Genomic DNA, 21,806 nt, shown 5'->3' with positions numbered 1-21,806 from the left:
ATGTGCTGCGGCCAGGTATCGCTCCACACACATACAGGTCAGGAGAAGAGGGCAGCCGATCAGGTTGAGGATTGAAACAGCTTCTGAGATTGTGAGCAACTGTCCAGTAGCTTTAGTCACGGAAATGTACATATCAAAAGGAAGACCGATACAGAAGACGATGTTCAGCACGGCAAGATTAAGCCCCAAAACTTCAGAGGGTGATGGACCTTTCTCGCCCCTCACTAGCATCCATAGCAGAGCCACATTAGTTGGGAAGCCCACCACAAAAGTTAAAATTTGTAGTGGCAAGCGAACATTGGAATAATCTTTACCACTGCACTTATCCACAATGGCAAGAAATAAGAGATGCATATCTATTGCAGCATAGCTTGTGTTGCTGATTCCATTTGATGTCATGTTTGTCATGTTGACTGTGTACTGTAGAGAAACAACAAAAAAAATCATATAGTGTCACATGATTCTTCAGAAATTAATTTGGTGCTCAAGAAGCATTTAATATAATTATTGACTTAAAAACATTTGCTGCTTCATTTTGTGGAGTTCATTGATTTGGTTGATTTGTTCATATTCGTTGATTCGTTGAACTATTTGAATAGAAATCTTTTGTAACTTTATAAATATACAGTTTGATCAATATAATGCTGAATAAACTATTTCTATCTACTTTGAAATCTACTTGTACTTTCGCTAAATTACTCAAATTAAATGTCTAATAAAAAAAAGAAAATTCTTACTGACCCCAAACTTTTGATAGTATTTAATGTATACACACACAAGTAATAAATAAATGTATAAACAATTTCAAAATATCAGAAGATGTGGCTAAAATAGGCAAAATAAGTTAAAGTGTCACTGAATATTTTGAGAAATGAAAACTGACCTTTTATCGCTACGAGATTTTATTGGTGACTGTCCTTTTTCTTCTCACTGTTTGGACAGATCTTAAATATATCAATCCTTGTTCTGTTGTTTTCATGTAAATTAAGTAAAATTATTTGAATTTCTGAGTTGGTTCATTGAACGTATGACGTCCACCATCCAATGAAAATGAAAGACCATCTGTTCTGGTTTCGAAAAAACCCATATAGCAAATTTTACACAAATCGACAAAGTCGTCTAGACTCAGTTGAGGACACAAGAAAAATAGATTGACACAACAATTTATTACAAATCAGTCAGTGCAATAAAGTGCAAATTTTAAAGTTAGGTTACAAATGGCTCATTCTAACTAAGAGTATATATTGCTGTTTTACAACACATTGTGAATGCGATAGAAATGAAAATGGGTGGTAGCTGATCGCCTCTAGGAATTTCTAAACTGTGCAAAACAAAAAGATTTTGGTTTCGGTTTTATGTCCATACAATACAATATCATCAAAACTTCTATTTACAGTTAGGCTAAACTATGTATCTTCAGATACATAGATCTGCCGAGAATGTCGAGGTCCACCTCAAAATGGAATATATTTACAATATAGCAAATATTAAAAGACATCATCAACATTAAAAATATCAAAGTGCTTCTGGTTATACCAGCCAGTTAAATCTGCCCACACATCTGTGCAATGTTGTCTGTACTGTCTTGGTCACATTCAGTGCTGCTGATGAGAAAAATGATTTCTGTTCGGACGAGTCTATGGGTGGGCGACAGCGGAAGCGTGTGGGGTTTTGTTTTTGGGAGGTGTAGAAATCTGTACGTAAACTGGGGTGGTAGAAGAGGTGGAGGGGTTTGGCTCAGCTTGAACCCTTTGGAAAACAAGGGCCGGGTAAATTTGGCTGTTGGCGTGGTATGTAGGGTATGTGCTATGGGGGCTTCTCAGCAGACTCTCCTGACTCCTGTGTGGAAAGACAAAATCACAAAAACTGAATCACATCTTATAATATGTCTTATGGCTTTACATCTCCTCCCACGTATTACATAATATTCAAAAACGTGGCATTGTTGTAGAGAGTGGGCTCTGGATGTGGTTTTCAGTACACGTAAGGGGTGTATTGTGCCACAGACATTGGAAGAAGAGAGGCTTTTCCTGTTGTGAGTTTTTTTTTTACATTGTAACATTTAATCTAATTCAGTCCTGTGTTGTTAAAGTGAAAATTTTTGCAGTCATTGCTCTTTATTCTCACGTGATCCTTAAGAAATCATTATAATATGCTGATTTGGTGTTTAAGATACATTTTTCCTGCGTTTCTTTAAAACAGAGATGCTTTATGATTTTTCTTACCTCTCATACCCTCTGTTCTCATAGGCTCTGACGACCTCTGAATAAACGGGACTACCAGGAGGCAGTGGTCGATCGAGACGCTGGGACAAGCTGAAAAGTTTAGGCGGAGGGAATGCCTCCCAGTCTATGTGCTCTCTCTCCAACCAGGACGGGCTCCTCCGAGACCTTGAGCTCCGTGTTTCTCTTCTCCTGAAGGTGAAGACCACCATGTTTAATGTAACGGTTGTTTAAGAATTTTATAGTACGTGTTGTCTCTTAAAAATGGCTTTTAACTTCAAACATTAGAACACAGTATATTTGTTAAAGCCTAGGAAATGCAAAAATTATGAACTTGCAGATATAAAGCATTTTTGGACAATTTTATACACTTAAACCATTATGATTGTGGTTTATTTACATTTGGCTGAAAAATATAATAGTAAACCAGAACATTTACTTTTATATTTAATCTAACAAAGTACTTCATGTAATTTTAAAAGATGTTTGATGTCAACTGCACTAATATTTGACAACCAGATGTCCGAAAATGCTGTCTTAATATTGAACAATATATTTATTGTATTAACATAAAAAATATTTTTGTACAATTCTTTACAACTTAAAAAATAGCTGTCTATTTAAAATAAATGCCACTTGATTTGATAACCTATACTTTAATCTTTATCTTTTTTCCACTATATATTTGTTATGTATATTTTACAAAAGGACACAACACTTCTAGTGATTTTGATCATTTATTTATTTGAAAAAATATGCCGTTTTTATGTTTATTATAGTAATAAAGTGACTAACCTGCTTCTCCCCGTCCGATGCTTTTCCTTTTTTTTGCTCATGTGCTCTTGACAACAGCAGACAATAAAGCAGACAGTCATGACCAGGATGACCACCCCGCTCACAACAGAGACTAGTAAAGCAATGCGAAGTCCCTGGTCATTTGGCCGAGGGATACCTGAAGAAAATAGAGTTTGTTTCGCCAGTTATATATTCGTAAAATGATATATTTGCATACAACCAGTAGAAACAATAATCATGCATTTGTTTCAATATTCAGATAATTAGGATGATTTCTTCGTACTCTCACAGACTGGCAGATAGCTGCTCCATCGAGGGACACCTGCATGTAGGATGCATGTGATTTTCTCATGTCCCACCAGCTGGTAGCCCTCCTTACACCAGAACACAAGCATGGAGCCCACAGACACCCCTGTGCCGTGCTCCACGTAGTATGATCCTCGTCGTGGGGGAAGCACAGAAATACACGCAAGTCCTGGAGGAACATATGGACACACAAGTGCATATTTTATGATGTGTTAAACTGTGATTAAATAGTAAAACTGACTCATGATGAATTTACTCAGTAAGCTTATATACAATAAATGCATTATCACGAAACCCTCCGTAAACGCCACTGTATCACTCCACTTCCAACATTCTTTGCATATTTCATAGATTTTTTACTGCCGCATACATCTTGCTGTCACTACTGCAGACATGTCATGCATCTCATGCATCTTTGTATCCGTTGGTAAACCACAGCGAATTTTCATTCACGTCTACATGTCTGTCTTATATTTGCATATTGCTATAAGAGTATATGCTGTATATGCTGTATCAGTGCCAGCATATCCGTGACAGTCTTCCCTATCCAGCTTTTTGCTTGTACAGGCTCACTATCAAATCCCCCCAGTTCCTCCCTGCTTTTGGAATAGCAACTGATTAAATAAAGATAAGGCCCTTTATCAAATATTGATTAATTCCACACTGTTCTCCTATTATCAAGTAACTGTGAAAGTGCACTTAGGCCATCAGCTGACATGTCAGAGGTTTTTGCATGCAGGTGAGAAGAAATTGCAAATATGAAGTGTTAAAAGTGTCTGTCTGTCTATCTATCTATCTATCTATCTATCTGTCTGTCTGTCTGTCTGTCTGTCTGTCTGTCTGTCTGTCTGTCTGTCTGTCTGTCTGTGAGTCTGTAGTGCCTTCTTTTCGTACCTGTGTTGTTGTTGCTGGGTGGATCTGTGGAGTCATTCTGAAGTTTTGGAGTAGCTGATTGTTCTTCAGTACTTGCATCAGAGGTGGTCATGAGCAGAATAGAACTCACTGAGGCTGCTTGAGTGTGAAGATACATGCTTTTGAATTTCATTTTCATATTAATAATCAATATAATATATACATAAAATATATACATCATACTCTGAAAAATATGAAAGTATATATAAATACATATCAGAGCCTTGCATCTCACCTGTGTCATTGTTGCTGAAGAAATCTGTCACTTCAGTTGGATATTCTGGATTGACTGGTTGCTCGTCAGTCGTTGAATCAAAGGTTGGGATGAGCAGATTGGGACTTATTGAGTCTGTGTGCATATGAGGAAAAAATGTTAATGCAGCACCACACAAAATGTTTTGTAAATCTATCTATCTATCTATCTATCTGTCTGTCTATCTGTCGGTCTGTCTGTCTGTCTGTCTGTCTGTCTGTCTATCTAGGTTGTTCTCACCTGTGTTGTTGCTGGGTGGTTCAGTCGGATACTCTGGATTGATTGGTTGTTCATCAGTGGTTGGATCAGAGGTGGTCATGAGCAGATTGGGGCTCACTGAGGCTGCGTAGGAGTGGGAAAACCACACCATCAGTCCACACACAACCCACATCAAGGACCACGCTGATGTCATGATCAAAGGCCCCAAGGGGCCGCAGGATAAGAATCAAAACAGCAGATATGTCCTGTGGTGATCAGGATACTGTTGCTGATTATAATCCATTCATAGTGCCACAATGAGGTATCTCGCAAATAGCTCCTTTTCCTTGAGGTGTCTGTGAATATCCAAGCTCATCCAAGCTTAGTCCATCCAAGCTTATGCCCATAGCTCCTAAAAATGACAGATTCTTCTCTGTTTCTCGTGCTGTATTAAGCGTAGGCTTCCCTGTGTATGTACACAGCATCTGCTCTGCCTGTCCGCTCACTGCTGCTGTTATCCTACAGCATACAGTGAGGCAGGCTCTTACATAACATGAAGTGCACGTGTGGATGTAATTTTGTGCACTCTTAAATCCCTGATCTCATCTCTCCAGTAACTCGTGCACGCTCTCTCTCTCTCTCTCTCTCTCGGGACAGTCGAGGGTGAATCAGGGCATGTGGCTGTGTGCATGTGAGCCTCTGTCCCATATCTGCAGAGAGAAGCAAAACAGAATCACAATCTGCAGGCACACTGCATAATATATATTTATATAGTCAAATCAACATGTTGACTTATAATGCGTCACGATTTCTTGTGCACCCCAAAGCATAATAAACGTGTGTGTATCAACACAGTGTTTTGCAGCAGATGGTGTTTATAAATGGCACGTGGACCTAACACCAGTACGGTTGAATGAATTCTGTTCACTTGGATGAGCACACTGGCTTTCAATCTCAATGCAGAGAGCATGTTAGACTGTGTGGGAAGTATAAGAAGGATGCTATTTGGAGGTCTCCTCACTGCACAGCACTGAAACCTTGGTAACAGTGTCAATTTTTATATATATCAGTTTTTACTCTAACAAGTCTAGATGTGATGCATTCAGTGCTGGCACTTCCTCTTTTGTTTAGTTTGCCCATCTATGGTCTGTCTTCCTGTAGAATGCCTTATGAATGTTTGATAAATCACAGAGCAGTCACAGGATGGCTGTGTTCCCAGAGACACAATCAAATACCCACAGCTTTTCTCAGCTGCATTCAGCAAATTTACATTTTAGATTTTATTTTTTTGAGTATTGGAACACTGATTTGTTGTTTATGCAGTATGCTGTGTTACTCACATGTCAGAAGTCCTGGTGGCACACTAGTCAATCAAACACTGGTCATGGATGTCAAAATAATTACTAAGCATCTGCTGTAGTAATCCTCTCAAGATTTAAGATGCTTCTGTGCATTCAAATGTTTGGTGAAAAAGGATTCTTTCAAACTTAAAGATTCATTAGATATGCACCCGTTCTATGCGCAAAATATATACTTTTCTTTTTTACTTTAGTCTTTTTTTCTTTGTTAGGTCAGTCAGGTCTGATGCGATGTGCTGTGGACTGAATGGAAAACATCCACAAGATCGTATAATAATATCAGCAGGGGAAAGTTGCAATAGTGGTGATATTAAGACAGATTTATTTGTCCACAACTCATATTCATGTATGGCATTTATATGGAAGTGGACTGTAAAATACTACATTTGCTTGAGACCTAAAGAAATGTTTTCTGGGACCTGTGTGAATCAATTCCAATGATTAACGTTTTTTGGTATCTTTATTTACATAAGGCATCTTCACACAGCCACGTTAGGGCTGCTCTGTGGGCTATAATGGATATTTGTAAATGCATTTATGCCACCTCTAAACAGTTTTAGCAGAAAAACATCTAAATGGCTCGTCTTAAGAGCATAAATACAGCAAATAAGCTTAAAAGGTCACATGACTGAAACAGAATATGTATTTTAAATAGTGCTTAATTTAATTCAAAATAAATAATATATGTGTGCGTACTGTGTATATTTATTTAATAAATATTTTCTAAATATGTACATGTATCTCTCTCTCTCTCTCTCTCTCTCTCTATATATATATATATATATATATATATATATATATATATATATATATATATATATATATATATATATATATATATATATATATATATATATATATATATGTGTGTGTGTGTGTGTGTGTGTGTGTGTGTATACAGTACGCACACAATTATTGTGCAAACAAAAACCTGTTAAACAGAAATTATTCAGTATACTGCAACAATATATTTGAATGTGAATGTGATTCTATCTCGAGGGGGGCACTAGTAAATATGTTGTCCAGGGGGCCCAAACACATTAGTGGCACCCCTGGTTGTAGCCTACTGGACAGCTTAAATGGTGGAAAAATATGTAATATGTAATTTTCGATTATTTATATTATTTAAAAACAACTGCTGATTTGTAGATTTAAAATGCTGATAAAAATTTGTATGATATTGGCGTTCCTGCTCGTGTCGCATTTTAGCCACGGGCAAAAGACTTCATTTCCCAGCAAGCCGTGTGAAAGGAGGAAATTAATTCATCTAACTTTCACTTTAGCCTGAGACGCCCATCACTAACATACAGCGGCGACATCAATCAGTTTAGAGTTCAAAGAGCAAACAGCGAAACATTTTGGGAGTCATTTGAATTGAATTTTAAGGTGCAGACAAAATATCGAAACGTATATTCGTCTGTTTTCCATAGCTTTGGAGAAAACCCCCCAAAACAAAACAAGTGAAACGTTCGGCTATGCTTCCCGCTTCTGTATTGTAGCGTAGTTCCCATGAACGCAATTACGAGCTATTTCTTAGTATTATGAAGCGTCGTGACAGCTGTTTTGAGGGTGTGATATTCGGTTTCAGTGCAGTCCAGGACGCTTGTGTAGATGGCCAGTGAATCCTGGTTGGAGGCTTCCCTGCGCCGTTCATCTAAACTTGGGCAGGAGGTGTTGGAAAAAGCGAAAAGGCGATCTGCGAGCTGTTCAAGACCAAGACCACCCGTACTCGATCATAATGAAAGGAACTCAGAGGTGTGTATACTAATTTCGTATTGATTTGATTCGATAACTAAATGAATATTGTCCACGACGCGAATGATTTCATTTTTCTTTCCCCGTTTTACAGAGAGACATTTTACATGCAAACTTGCACAGTGCTTTTGCAAAAATAGTGGAGTGCATGTCAGAAACGACCAGTCAGTGCAAGGTGAAATTGCTTTATTCATTCACTTTAACCGTGTTGAGATCTGAGTTACGCACACAGCCTGTGCTTCTTTAACAGAAGTTTTATGAGACTGTGCACCTGGCTCAGCCCAGTGAGCGAGAACACATCTGTCGCTACCATTCCCAGAAGATGTTGAGGACTGCAGACCAGAAACAGAACGCAAGTGCAGCCATCAAACGAGACCTTGTGAGTATTGACCGTGACCAATGTTTTTTCCCCTATTGTAGAGATTTTCACATTTGAAATAGATAACCATAAGTCATTTTAAACTCAGGGTTTATCTTGCTTCACGTTTCACGCTGCTCATAATTTACCCAGGGTTAACAACTAAAGACATTTCGCACTGTATATTCTTAAACCATCTGTTAATATCCTTATTTGCATATTTGATTGGACGAATGCAGCATGCAACCTGTTTACGTGAAGCATTGTTAAAAAGTAGATTTTGAGCAGATAGGAACCATATTTACCCAGGCCTAGATACTACGTTTATTCTGCAAATCAACTAAATTGGGGAGTTAAAGTGGTTCATCTACATATTTTTGAAGGGTTCATCAGAACAAGAGGATTTTTCTATTGAAGTGTCTCCAGGCACCTATTCCATCACAGCAGCGATGGAGGACACAAAGCCCCAGACGAAAACTGTCTGCATCAACGCTGGAGAAAGCTTGAGCCTTACATTCAACCTCTGAACTGGGTGAAATTCAATGCCTTAATTGAGGACTTAAAGACTAAAACTAAACGGACTGACTTTGACACAGCTTGATATCTTGGTATCTCAGGAATATTTATTAATTTTTAATAGCAATCATGAATATATATTGAGCCATAGAAGCCACAATGAGATTCTGCCGCACTACAGAATATACATTTTATTTTACTTTGTTTATTCTTTAAAGTTTTAATAAAGTTGCATGGTTTTACATAATATAGTCATTTGTTTGTTTGATTTAAAAACAAATGTTATCTCTGAAGAAATAATCAGCAAAAGCTCAGTGACGATACTCATAGCACATTGAACTGTGGAACTATCAGTTTAGTTTTCTTTGAGCTGATTGCTATAGCTAGTGGTGATGATGATGGCTTTTGTTCAGTTGATCCAAATATTTCCCGCATATTAGCTTCTCGTTTTGGTGAATCGGGAACCAGTTTAAATAAAGAGCTGTGATTGGTCATCATAGAGTTATCGGTATAACTCCCAGAATTCCCAGTGTCTCTAGGCCAAGAATGGCTGACGTTTGGAGACCTGACTGCTCTCCCTGCAATAACGAGAACACTCAGTCAGTACAAATGAAACATGTTTTGTAATATATTTAGTATTTTCTGGCAGTTGTATTAAGACCAAATTGTTCTAAACATCATTTACTTTGCCTGCACACTTTTGTACTATATACACTGTCGTTCAAAAGTTTGTGGTCAGTATGCTTTATAATTATTACGGATGATAATGGTTTTTAATGACTGTGTAAAAACATTCTCATATGCTGTTTTGGTGCTCAAAATAATTCTTATTGATGTTAAAAACAGATGCATCGCTTAATTTTTGCATAAAATATTTTAATCCTTTTTTTCAGAATATAAAGTTAAAAAGAACAGCATTTATTAGAAAAATTAATTTTTGTAACACGATAAATGTATTTGTTTTTAACTTTTAATAAATGGAATTAATCCTTTCTAAAAAAAAAAACATAAATTACATTAAACAAACATTTTAACAGTAGTGTATATGCAGAAAAAAAATAAATTTGTGTCTGTTTTTATTATTAGCTTATATAATGTATTTGTCCATTTTGGTCATAAAAATTTAAGCACTACCTGGTTGCTTGTGCTGTGGTTCTGCAGAACCCTTTTTCCAGTATCTCCAGGCTGGTCTGGTCTCGGCGTGAGTGTATGGCTTTCTCAAGCAGGAAATCTCTGTGTTTACCGATCGGCTCACCAGTTCTGAGCTTGAAGGCCTGTGTTTTCCATCCTCGTTCTCATCTGACTCTGAAGTTGATGATGAGGAAGATGAAGGCACTTGTGTCCGTTGAGAGCTCTGTAGTTCTTTCAGCAGTTGATCGGCTTTCCCCTCCAGCTCATTTCTCCTTTGGTTATTCAGTAGTGGATATGACATGAACACTGGCCGGCATCTCCTCATTAAACAGTGGCATGGTGGAATGGAGGACAGACTGTGGTGGCTGCACCGGTGACATGGGAATTGAAAACAATTCATGGTGCTAAAATGAGAAACCCTGGGGCAACATGGCCGGGATGAATACGGCTGGAGGTCTTTGATAATTTGCTCGTAATGAGAGGCTGGAATCCATACTGCGAGCTGTTCAGGGACGTGAATAGTCATGCCATTCCAGAAGAGAACCTGGAGATCCACAAGACCTTCATAACCTGTAATGAGACAATAGATCTGAGCTATTTCACTAGGTTTATAGAGTTATCGCTAATATGAAATATGTCAGTTCTGCTGCAGAATTTGTATATAAACCTTACTTTTAAGGGGATCTCTTAGCTCCATACCGGAGAGAATCCTTCCAGGCCCATATCGTCTCATGTCTGGCTCCCATGGTGCTAGAACAGTGTCTCCTGGTACGATACTTTGCCTGTGTGCACCGGCTAGATTAACTATATCAGGCTGACAGGTTTGCTGAACTGTATTCAATGTTTCCATAAGTGTATTTCCCTTAGGTCCAAACTTATCAAAGTCCACCGTATAAAGATTTCCTCTGCCCTAGAGACAGACAAGAAATGTTTAATACATTTTTGTGATTACACCTCTGGATTTTAGCAAAGAAAAAAATAAATTCAGTTTGAATTGAAATGCTGACTATATGTAAAGATATGCCATGCCTATTTTTATTTATTAAAGAAACAAAATTGATACTTTTTTTTCCATAAAGGATACAATGAATGGATCAAATGGGACAGTAAATACATTTATAATGTTACAAACCGTATGAAAGTTTTCTCAGTTTTGAAAAATAACTCTTTTCAAGAACAAAAACATTTTTGGAATCTCAAATCAGCAAATTTGAATGCTGACAATTCAGCTTTGCCATCACAGGAGTACATACCATTCAATAATATTTCACAGTTGTTTTACTGTATTTTCGTTTTGTGCTGTGACTGGTAGTGTTTATGATGATGTTCTGTATATTTTCAGTACCTGATGTATGATGGTTCCCAAGTAGTAGAACCCATCTATCTCTCTCCTGGCTAAAACACGGCAACCAGGAAAAAGCTCAGCACCCCGCATTACCCTTGCAGATACACATGATACTGTACTGAAAGGATTCATAGGAGAACACCTGTAAAAAAACGTCATGATTATATTGTCAGGTATACATGCCACGCTGTAATCATTTATTGTGTTTTTCTGACTTTCGCTGTTTCGATTTAGCTTACCAGCATGGTACAGAACAGACACGGCTTGAGCAGTTACAGTATTGAACCTGATTGAAGTCCACTGAACGCCATGGGTCCTCTGAGTGTGATGGCTTTTGAATCACGTCATCCGCTGAATGCAACAAACTGAGCTGTTTGACATTTTAAATCATTAAAAGGCAAAACAATCTGGATGAACAGTATAAGCAGTGGACACCATACAAACATTGATTCAACATCTTACCTGGTCCACATTGCCAGCTGAGTTGATCGTCGTGACATAACTGCTTCCTCTAGTGGTGGAAGTGATGCAATGCAAGAAGTCTGATATGTCAGTGTTCATGGGAGTCTTGTCTGATATGTAAAATGTATTCACGGGGCGCATCACCAGGGATGATAATGAAGCCAGACATTGTGGTGGGTTGTCTGGGAGACCGCTGGTCACCAAATGGACGGACTGACAGGCAGGGTCAGAGAACGCTAAGGCCAGTGCTGAGTGGAGGTCTCTGCCAGGACTTGTCTGTAATGTGTGGATCCAGCTCAAGGCTTCGTAGACTACATCAGGAGCGCAGGGCATCATGTGAGAAGACCATGGCGTTGACTAGTAAAACACGAATAGATTTTAAAAAAAGAAAAGAATATCCATCCAGAGTTTCCACTAGAATAACCAAAATGCTGTTCTTTTAAAGCATGCCTACTCAATTTGACATGCTAAACAATAATTTCTATTACATCGTATTTAAAACTATTTTTTTAATAAGCCATCATCAATAATACTGCATGGACAAATATTTTTTCCCCCCAGAGCGATTAATTGTCAATTTACCTTGTATGAAAAGCTGATTATGTTAAAGAGCGAGTCCCTAAGTGAAGCTTTTGCAATCAGGGTTTGAATAATGAGATTCTTCACTGGTCCTAGAAAGCCATTCATTCCCACAGAGGAGTCCAAAACGAAGGTGACATTTCTGCCTTTACCCATTAACAAGGGTAGGACACTTTGGCTGCGAGATACTTCGGGGCTTGACGACATTGTCAACTCTGACAGAATAATCTGCAACACAGTTGGAACTTGCTCAGTTGTAGTTGACTTAAAGACCAATCTGACTAGCTTGTGGTAACAAATAGCTTCTTTTTTATAGTAAGCAAATGTAAAAATGAGAAAATACGCACCAAAAAATTATTCATACCTTTCTTGATTCCCAGAACACACTTGAAAACTGTTGCAATTTTTGTTCTGTACCTAGTAATGATCCACTGAACAATGATTCCTGTCTCTACTGTGTACTGAGGTTGCCATAGTGAGCCACTGACCAGCCTTAAGCTAATAGAATGTCATTACATCCATCTAGTGGTGACAGAGAGCATCTGATGTGCACTTGGGAACAAATGTTAAGTGTAATAATGCATTGTCCTTTGTTTGTTGATGTTAGTTCATACATTAATCGATGTTAACAAATGACACCTTATAGTAAAGTGTTATTGTAATGTATTTGTTCTGCTGAACACAAAAGAAGATATTTTAAAAAAATGTTGCCTGGCAGTTTCTGGTCCTAATTGACTGAATTATTTTTTTTCATACTATGGAAGTCTGTGCGGACCAACATCTGTTTGGTTGCTCACATTCTTCAAAATACATTTGTGTGTGTTCAGCAGAAGAAATTCATTCTTGAGTATGGGCAGCATTTTTATTTTGATTGAACATTACATTATATCTTTCCAAATTTGTACACATTTTTTTTTACTCCCATTAAATATAGAAGGAAATGTTCAAAACAAACTTTTTAGTAACCATTGACTTTTTGGTGAAACATTTCTCAAATATATAATTTTGGAATTACATAAGGAAGAGTAAATTAAAGAATTCTTATGCTTCATCTTAATACATAATCTAGGCCTACTTGTAAATGTACTAAATTTTACATTTGCAGAATTTAAATCTCTATGTACAATATAATGTTTGTATAAACCACTCTACAGCCACTCATTTTATTAAGCCTCTTGAAATGAAGCTTACCCTCTATTTATAAATCAACATTTAGACATATTTAATTTGGCTTCAATAAGCTGCAGCAATAGTAAAACGAGAAGGCAAATCTTTATTAAAATAAAGTGATTTGATGAGAAGTGCCATTGTCACCGTACACCAGAAATTGGCACCTGAACCTGATTTCAGAACCTTAGTGCTAAAATGTCCTTCCCGTGATAGACTCTCAGTCCAAAAATAGACTCATGTGCTGTTAGCTCCTCTTCCACAAAAGCTGAAATGTGAAGAAGACACTGAGGTGAGAAAAGCTGATGAAAAATACACGATGCTTTGGAAAAAGGACCCAACTTTAACAGATTCAAAAATATTGCAAACATTGCTTTAGAAAAGCAGCCCACTGACATCACAGAGAAAACTCAAATAATTGCTCCTTCATTTGCAAGTCTGGTGCGAAAATGGACTTAATACACATCGGAATGCACAAGTTTTTATACAAAACTTAAAAACTGAACTTTTGTCTTTCACATTTAATGTCAAAGGAATACATACTGTTGCTGCACAACATCCACTATGTTTTATTGTTCAAAATGTTCTGAAATTTGGTCATATCATTTTGGGAGAAAATATGAATTTTTAAAAATACATATTTAAAAACATTTTATATATGTGCATATTATAAGTTATGTTTATTATATTTACTTATTTGCATAAACATTTGATATTAAAATAATTATATAAAAAATAAGCAAGGAATAATAATATAAATACTGGAATAAAATCTTCATAATTTTTAAACGGAGTATTTCATATTCTCCTTCAGTCAAACAGAGAGGTCTATTCCAACAGGGAAAGTTCAAGTCTCTCTACTGCACTGCATTGCCCATGCATCCTCACTCCAGCCATGACATAATGCAATTCAAAATGGCTACCAAGCCTTCCGTGACACACTGTAAAAATGTGCTGTTATAAAAACAATAAAACCACCGGTCACGTAATGGCGTTCAAAGAAATGTACACAAAACCCGCCGCATCTATCCGCCAAATGAATATGCGATGGGCAAACACCACTGTGCTAGATTTGCTTATTCACGCTTGAACAATACACCCAACAAACCCGAATGGCGTCCCCAAGGTGCCCCTGAACGTGAATTTCTGACAGCGCGAATTCGCATTGACCGGCGTTCAGCCAAAGGCAGCGCGAAGGTAGTCTGCTTCAGCCAATCACATTAGCGTATTATGAATCAATGGAGGAACACTTCCGTTATTCACGTTCAGGGGTTGTGTATTCTGCATAGCGTTTCCTGCCCTGGTGCATGGTGGTCGAACGAAGGGATTGTTGGAAAATTTTCGGAGGTTAGTATATAAATGTGTTTTTACCCAGTGTGCCTTATTTCCTCAGACGCCGCTTAGCCGGAGAGCGCGGCGATGGAAGTGTGGAGGAAGTCGTTGTGGGATTAAGAACAAAATAAAATAGTGAAAATGCATCGGAAGCGGTGTTTTATTTATTAAAGGCAGTTGGACGCAGCGTTGTAATCGGTTGCAACATTGTAACGTTCCGATTGTGATTGTCAAGTTACCGCAGCAACGAATTCAGTGTGTGCTAACGGTCGTTCCTTTATGTTTAAACGACCTAAAAATAACAATATTGCTTTGCGTTAGTTTTGGGATGACATAGTTATATGGATCTCAAAGCCGATTATAGCATGTAAACATTAGAAAGCGGCTGAAGTAAAACGCGAGCATTTTGTAGCATATTTGCTAACATGTGAGAGTTAGCATGACAGATGGTCTGTCAAATTATAAAACGGAGGACTTAAGAGCAACTTTAGCCGGTCTGCTTTTGCATCCATGTCTAAGTATTTATACACCTCTATTGTTATTTACAAAGTTGTTTTGTTGTTGTTTGGCTAAAATGTAGATAAGTTATGAAATGCCGGTGTTAGCATAGTATTATTAGTCGCACACGTGCCGAATCAAAAATATATATTATTTGTCCATTTTGATTGATTTACCATACATTGGATGGCATTAAAGTTTTAAAGTTCCAGCTTTGTTTATAGTTCTACATAAATTATAATTGTTTAATCCTGTATTGTTAGTACTTTAATACAAGTGTTAACAACAACATCAAACCATTTTAATAGTGACAAGTAATATTTCCTTGCTGGTGGAAAATTGCACATTTCCCCCACTGAATCCTTTGGGGATCTGTGGTTAACCCTAACTTTGACTAATAGGGATTTTAGTTGTTGCTGGTGGTATCTATCCTAATTTTAACAATACAAATTAAATGGATGCTAGAATATGTTCCAGTTTGCAACTAGAAAGTATATTGGTATAAGTAAATAGAGTTGTTTCTGAACTATAACATTTACTCATCAGTAATAATAGTAATATTAATAATAATATTGAGAGGAGAAGTTGTACCTGAAAGAGCAACTAGATAAAACATTTCCAGACATGGAATAGATAACTGTAATATTGGATGGGGAGTAGTTGATGTCTGACTTAAAGATCCATAATACAATAAAACAATGCAATTAATATTTTTAATGTGTAAATGTACTAGGAAGACAAAAACCATGTTAATTTTAAGAAACGCATATTAAAAACAAAGTACAGTACTAAACTGAGTAATACTGTAGTAGTAACATTCACTAACAAAAAAATAACAATCAGGGCATTCAGTTGGAGTACACAAGCACAAAACTATTAATGGCTATAAGAAAATAATATATCCCAATTTGTGTTTTCATTATGTAAAATGTATATTGTTAAAATTACTGTAAAATAAATGTAGGGATATACAAGTAGCTAATGGACTGTCTGACTTTTGTAAAATAACAACGATAGTACTAAACCCAATCAATCAAGGCCATTGATTGCCTCTGCGTTTTAAGATTAAATATTTAATGGTTGTTGGTTGGTTTGTACAGGCAGATCATGCTCTTAGCCCAGGTGAACCGGGACACCCAGGGCATGGAGTTTCAAAGTGTGGATGGGGACCCGCAGCAGGTCACCCTTTGCCTAACAGAGGCAGTAACAGTTGCAGGTGAGATGGAAGTGTATACAATCTCTGCAACAGTATTATATTTTGTGCATAGTGCAATAGATTCATAATGGCCAACTGTGACTACACAGATGACAACTTGGAGGGTATAGACACGGTGAGCTTGCAGGCTGTGACTCTGGTGGATGGCTCCACAGCATACATCCAACATAGCCCTAAAGGTACTGTAACTACACACTTAGCATTACTTTTGCCATTAAGCTATTAATAAGGTTATGCTTCTGACCGATTATTTCTATATGGAATGTAGAAGAAAAAGTTTTACACCAATTTTACACTTTGTAGCTGTCCTGTATTCCATTCGAACACAACAAATATTGTGTAGTAATAAAAGCTGCATAAATGTTCTTGCTCGGTCGCTATTCAAATCTTACAGCCTACAATAGTTTCTCTCACAGAAAACAAACTAATGGAAGGACAAGTGATTCAGCTGGAGGATGGATCCGCTGCTTATGTCCAGCACCTACCAATGTCTAAATCAGGTATTTCATATGGATAAGACTAGATCAGATACAGATGACGTCTGTGTTATAAAGACCACACAGCATGTCATGTCATGACCCTTATGCTTTAAACGTATTTCTTAGGTGGAGAAGGATTGAGATTAGAAGATGGGCAAGCTGTGCAACTGGAGGATGGAACAACCGCTTACATTCATGCACCCAAAGGTCTGTCTCTAAAACTCTATATATTACGAAGTATTCTCTGTCATATAAACACAAATGTTGGATTCACGATGATGAAATCAAATGAGTAAGTCTCAATGCATTGAATGTTTTTAGAAACGTATGATCAGGGCGGCTTACAGGCTGTTCAGCTGGAGGATGGCACCACTGCATATATTCAACATATGCCTCCATCCAACACCATCTTGGCCATCCAGGCAGATGGTACTGTAGCAGACTTACAGACAGAGGGCACGATTGATGCTGAGACAATTAGTGTGTTGGAGCAATACTCTACAAAGGTTAAGATTATGTCACTTATTCTGTTTTCTTATTATTTGTTGTGTGAGTTTATGTGGATTATGTCCCCTGTTATGATGGAAATTTATGTGCAATGAAACATTAAACCAATTTACACTTTTGTATTTACCTTGTGTACTCTATATGTGTCTTGTTTTAAATCCTATTACAGATCGTGTTAGGTTAAGTGTTATTTGTGTGTGTGCAGATGGAGGCCACAGAATGTAGTGGGTTGCTTGGTCGAGGGGACTCCGATGGTGTGCATATGCAGGTACTGTCTCTGCTGAGACTATTTTCTGCGTCTTATAATATTAATGCTTTGATTGTTAATGAGGCAATGACCTACTTTTGTGCGCTTAGATTGTGCTGCAGGGTCAAGACCGGTCACCTAGGATCCAGCATGTTGGGGAAAAGGCTTTCAGATGTGAACATGAGGGATGTGGAAAACTCTACACTACTGCTCACCATCTGAAGGTGAAGAGATACAGTACATTTGTTTTACAAATTATTTGTGTTTGGATATGTACCTTATCTGTGAAGTAATTTAGTGACTTCTGAACTCATGTGGCTTTCTAAATATTTTTAGGTACACGAAAGATCGCATACAGGGGATAAGCCATACATTTGTGAACATTTGGGTTGTGGCAAAAAGTTTGCAACAGGTAAAGATTATATGTGTGTGTATATGTATATGTATGTACAGTATATATGTAACTCTTATGTACATGCATTATTTCTGTTGTCTTTAAGGGTATGGTCTCAAGAGTCACGTCCGAACACACACTGGAGAGAAACCTTATCGCTGTCAGGAGCTCAACTGTCTCAAGTCTTTCAAAACCTCTGGAGACTTACAAAAACACACAAGAACACATACAGGTGTTTGGCATATTTACCTTGACTTTTAATAAGAGTTTCTTCTCATTTATAAAATTAAGTTGTTAAAAAATGTTTTTAAATTTGTTGCATAACTATTTTTTTATAGGCGAGAAACCATTTAAATGTCCATTTGAAGGCTGTGGGAGATCTTTCACTACATCCAACATTCGAAAAGTCCATATCCGTACTCACACAGGCGAGAGGCCATACTACTGCTCTGAACCCAACTGTGGAAGGGCCTTTGCAAGTGCCACCAATTACAAAAACCACATGAGAATTCACACAGGTACCTGTCCTATCAGCTATCTAGTGTACATTTGAAAGAAATTAGAAGCTTTGATGTTGCAAGCATATTTTCCTCACAAAAATAAGGTATAACTTCACACCATAAGCTCAAAAGTATGTTTGTCTCATAATCTTCAGGTGAGAAGCCTTACGTCTGCACTGTTCCTGGCTGTGACAAGCGTTTCACTGAATACTCCAGCCTGTACAAGCACCATGTAGTTCATACTCCCTGCAAACCCTACAACTGTAATCACTGCGGAAAGACGTATAAGCAGATTTCGACCTTAGCCATGCATAAACGCACAGCGCACAATGACACCGAGCCCATAGAAGAAGAACAAGAAGGTTATTTTGAGCCCCCAGCAGGTCTGTTTACTTAAATCTCTAGCTACAAACTTTGATCTTCTATTATTAATTAAAAATGTGAATTTTGAATTTACATATTTTTCAGAGGCTATTGATGACCCTGGGTTAATGTACACTCCAACAGTGGTGGAAGATGACTCTGGGTCTGAGCAGGTGTCAGGATCAGAAGTCATGGGACAGCATGTGGCTCTCATATCTCAGGATGGCACACAACAGGTGCCCTAAAAATTACCTAAAAAGTCCTATATTGATCACATACAACATCAACAGGACCTATTTATTCCATACATCAGTACTGTAATTGTACTTTGTAGAACTAGAGTACAATCTAGGGAAAATGGTTATGCAGTTTTTTTTTCCCCGAGGTAAATACTTCTCTTTTCCCTCTTAGGTTCTGTCTCAGGCAGATATGCAGGCTATGGGAGGCACGATTACCATGGTAACACAAGAAGGAACCACCATAACCATCCCAGCACATGAAGCGATGCTTTCCTCAGGAGGACCACATTCTGTTACTATGGTGTCCGCAGACGGCACAGAAGGACAGGTAAGAGTTGTTACTCGAAAATGAAAATTCTTTGTACTCATCCTCATGTTGTACCAAACTTGTATGAATTTCTTCCTTCTGTGAAACACACACACACAACAAAAAATATATCTTGGAGAATGTTGGCAATCAATTACCATTTCAGAATTATGTTGCATTCATGTCAGTGGGACCCCAAACTGTTTGTTTACAAACATTCTTTAATATATCATCTTTCTTTTTCCACAGAAGAAATAACTACATACAGATAATAACGGGATAAAATATTTTACTGGGTGGACTGTCCCTTTAAATAGCTTGCATTCTACCGAAGGACTCTTATTACTTCACTAAATACACACAAGTTGAGCTTATTGTGTAAACTTTTTATTTACATTTTAGGTGGCTATTGTGACGCCCGATCTGTCTGCGTACCAGACAGAAGATGGGGAGCTTGTACAAGATCAGGAGCAGCATGTGGTTTCCACAAGCCCACACCCCGTCACACTGCTGGCTACTTCTAACGGCACACACATAGCTGTGCAGGTATAGAATATATACACACACCAGACATGTTATGGAATCTTCTTCTCACAGTCACATTAACTTGCTCGGTTAGGAGGGGTCGCAAAAGCTTAAATCATTTGTTTACTTTGCCCGAGAGTACATAATAAAACCTTTAAGCCCCTTTTAAGGTGGGGACGTGTAATTATTCCCAAAGACTAGACTGTTTGTTGGGGGGTTGCAGTCTTTCCGTTAGGTGTGTGTTTTTTAGGATGTAGGTCTCAACTGAATTTGCATTGTGGTTCTGTAGGTCTAATGTTTGGAATCTAAATATAAATTATATTAAACCAACTTAGCCAGATCATTTGCTACACTGCTAGCATTCATTTAAAAATATACCTTTTTGGTGATTTAAGTGCATGAATGTGATTTACAGTTTTGTGGATCATTGGGAAAAAATGACTGCAAAATGGGTGTAACTGTAAACTTAAAGTACATGAAATCAGTCACCAGTTTTATGCTCTTAATATCTAAAATTGTGGCTTCTAATCAACACTATTTAATTAAGCATTGATGTCAGCTTTTAGTGTAATAATAACTGGGATCAGTAGCAGATAATGATGTAATAATTATGATTGTATCACTTGTCTTTTTTTGCACTAATGGACAACTAATTGAGCAAACTGGTCTAGTCCAATCAGCCTTGTATTGATCTTTACACCAATGTGCCATTCAGTTCTGATTAATGAGCCCTCATTGCCAACAAAGGGTAAGTGTGTTGTATTCTAGAGGAGGAAGGTGACCCTGTGTTTGGTGGGTAGTGCCATTGAGCTAGATTGACAATTTAGAAATATTTTGCTGTTTTAATTAGTTTTTTTTCTTCCATTTTTTCCCCTCTTAGCTCAGTGATCAGCCCTCTCTAGAAGAAGCCATCAGAATAGCATCAAGAATACAGCAAGGAGAAACCCCAGGCATGGACGATTAACTCACATTGTAAAACTTATCACTGTGAACTAAACGTCTCAAGGGTGTGTGTGTGTGTGTATGAATGTAAGTCTGGGTATTGAAAATATGTCAAGCATCATAGTTTTTCATAATGCTGACATGATATGATCGCTATATACCAAGAAGATATTTTTGTGTGGATATGTACATAACTGTTTTAAAAGTAGAGTTTTTCTGTATATATTTGATTATGCTATTTTTTGCAAGCTGTTAAGAAAAGGTCTACAATTATGATTAAAAAAAAAAATCATTGCATTGTATTCTTTGTCTTGCTTCACCCAATCCAGAATGTGGTTTACAAATGTAAATGTTTCAGTTTCCTGCACAACAAACATAAACTGGTAGTATTCATTTAATATTCACCATATAAATTCTAGGGACTTTCCAGACATGATGGGGTTTATTTACAATACATTAAGAGAACGGAAAACCTCGTTAATACATTGATCTAAAAAACCCCCATCATTATTGAAACCAAGACTGATTGCTATTGTTAAGCGATTGCCAGTCACTGAAACTCTGCTATCAAAACAAATCCATGTGGCTAATTTACACCACCATGAAAACACTTACATGATTAATCTAATCAAATATAATACCACGTAATCGTTGTAATGTGATCCTGTGTCACCAAGAACGGATTACAAAATGTAGAATGTCAAAAGCTATCTTCACTAAAGCACTTCGCTGATCAAGTGCAAGATCAAACGAGACCGCTAAATCGCAGAAGAGATGAAAGAAAAGCATTCGCGCCAAATTGAGGTCACAGTCCTGAGCATTTAGGGGGAGGGGCTTGCTGACGTAGAGCCCACAGAACCTCCTATCTTTTAAACTTCGGTAGTCGACGCTCATTGGTAC

The 21,806-nt window shown here is 37.5% G+C and overlaps 4 protein-coding genes across 7 annotated transcripts; 2 read left to right on the top strand and 2 right to left on the bottom strand.

Annotated features, from left to right (window-relative positions):
• Positions 1 to 912: 912 nt before the first annotated feature.
• On the bottom strand, positions 913 to 5,282 carry si:ch211-242e8.1. 2 transcript variants are annotated; one of them, XM_043264256.1, is made up of 7 exons: positions 4,729 to 5,282; positions 4,471 to 4,584; positions 4,218 to 4,334; positions 3,301 to 3,492; positions 3,018 to 3,174; positions 2,226 to 2,414; positions 913 to 1,839 (listed from the first exon to the last, which is right to left on the bottom strand). In XM_043264256.1, the coding sequence occupies exons 1-7, from the start codon at positions 4,898 to 4,900 to the stop codon at positions 1,638 to 1,640; spliced, it is 1,143 nt and encodes a 380-aa protein (XP_043120191.1). In that variant the 5' UTR covers positions 4,901 to 5,282; the 3' UTR covers positions 913 to 1,637. The 2 variants fall into 2 exon arrangements, with proteins under 2 accessions (XP_043120191.1, XP_043120192.1); XM_043264257.1 differs by having other exon boundaries at positions 4,218 to 4,331.
• A 2,021-nt stretch (positions 5,283 to 7,303) lies between these two features.
• Positions 7,304 to 8,920, top strand: akip1 (A kinase (PRKA) interacting protein 1). Its single transcript, XM_043216927.1, has 5 exons — positions 7,304 to 7,430; positions 7,633 to 7,799; positions 7,894 to 7,974; positions 8,050 to 8,178; positions 8,541 to 8,920. Exons 2-5 carry the CDS (start codon positions 7,656 to 7,658, stop codon positions 8,682 to 8,684), a joined length of 498 nt encoding a protein of 165 aa, XP_043072862.1. The 5' UTR covers positions 7,304 to 7,430; positions 7,633 to 7,655; the 3' UTR covers positions 8,685 to 8,920.
• Positions 8,921 to 8,990: 70 nt separating this feature from the next.
• c18h11orf16 (chromosome 18 C11orf16 homolog) lies at positions 8,991 to 14,469 on the bottom strand. Its single transcript, XM_043216926.1, has 8 exons — positions 12,555 to 14,469; positions 12,194 to 12,418; positions 11,612 to 11,968; positions 11,389 to 11,519; positions 11,150 to 11,291; positions 10,477 to 10,714; positions 9,808 to 10,374; positions 8,991 to 9,251 (listed from the first exon to the last, which is right to left on the bottom strand). Exons 2-8 carry the CDS (start codon positions 12,395 to 12,397, stop codon positions 8,998 to 9,000), a joined length of 1,893 nt encoding a protein of 630 aa, XP_043072861.1. The 5' UTR covers positions 12,398 to 12,418; positions 12,555 to 14,469; the 3' UTR covers positions 8,991 to 8,997.
• A 106-nt stretch (positions 14,470 to 14,575) lies between these two features.
• Positions 14,576 to 21,206, top strand: znf143b (zinc finger protein 143b). Of its 3 annotated transcripts, none has more exons than XM_043216788.1 (16): positions 14,576 to 14,704; positions 16,288 to 16,403; positions 16,493 to 16,582; positions 16,808 to 16,903; positions 17,009 to 17,089; positions 17,204 to 17,388; positions 17,595 to 17,657; positions 17,747 to 17,860; positions 17,973 to 18,048; positions 18,137 to 18,262; positions 18,369 to 18,548; positions 18,686 to 18,913; positions 18,999 to 19,129; positions 19,305 to 19,460; positions 19,842 to 19,985; positions 20,845 to 21,206. In XM_043216788.1, exons 2-16 carry the CDS (start codon positions 16,295 to 16,297, stop codon positions 20,926 to 20,928), a joined length of 1,863 nt encoding a protein of 620 aa, XP_043072723.1. In that variant the 5' UTR covers positions 14,576 to 14,704; positions 16,288 to 16,294; the 3' UTR covers positions 20,929 to 21,206. The 3 variants fall into 3 exon arrangements, with proteins under 3 accessions (XP_043072723.1, XP_043072722.1, XP_043072721.1); XM_043216787.1 differs by lacking the exon at positions 14,576 to 14,704 and adding an exon at positions 14,757 to 15,207 and having other exon boundaries at positions 16,820 to 16,903; XM_043216786.1 differs by lacking the exon at positions 14,576 to 14,704 and adding an exon at positions 14,758 to 15,207.
• Positions 21,207 to 21,806: the final 600 nt, after the last annotated feature.

Source organism: Puntigrus tetrazona, chromosome 18 (genome assembly GCF_018831695.1).
Source record: "Puntigrus tetrazona isolate hp1 chromosome 18, ASM1883169v1, whole genome shotgun sequence".
In the NCBI taxonomy this organism is placed as follows: domain Eukaryota; kingdom Metazoa; phylum Chordata; class Actinopteri; order Cypriniformes; family Cyprinidae; genus Puntigrus; species Puntigrus tetrazona.
The sequence above is the reverse complement of the archived record's forward strand: the minus strand, read 5'-3'. Positions and strand labels throughout refer to the sequence as shown.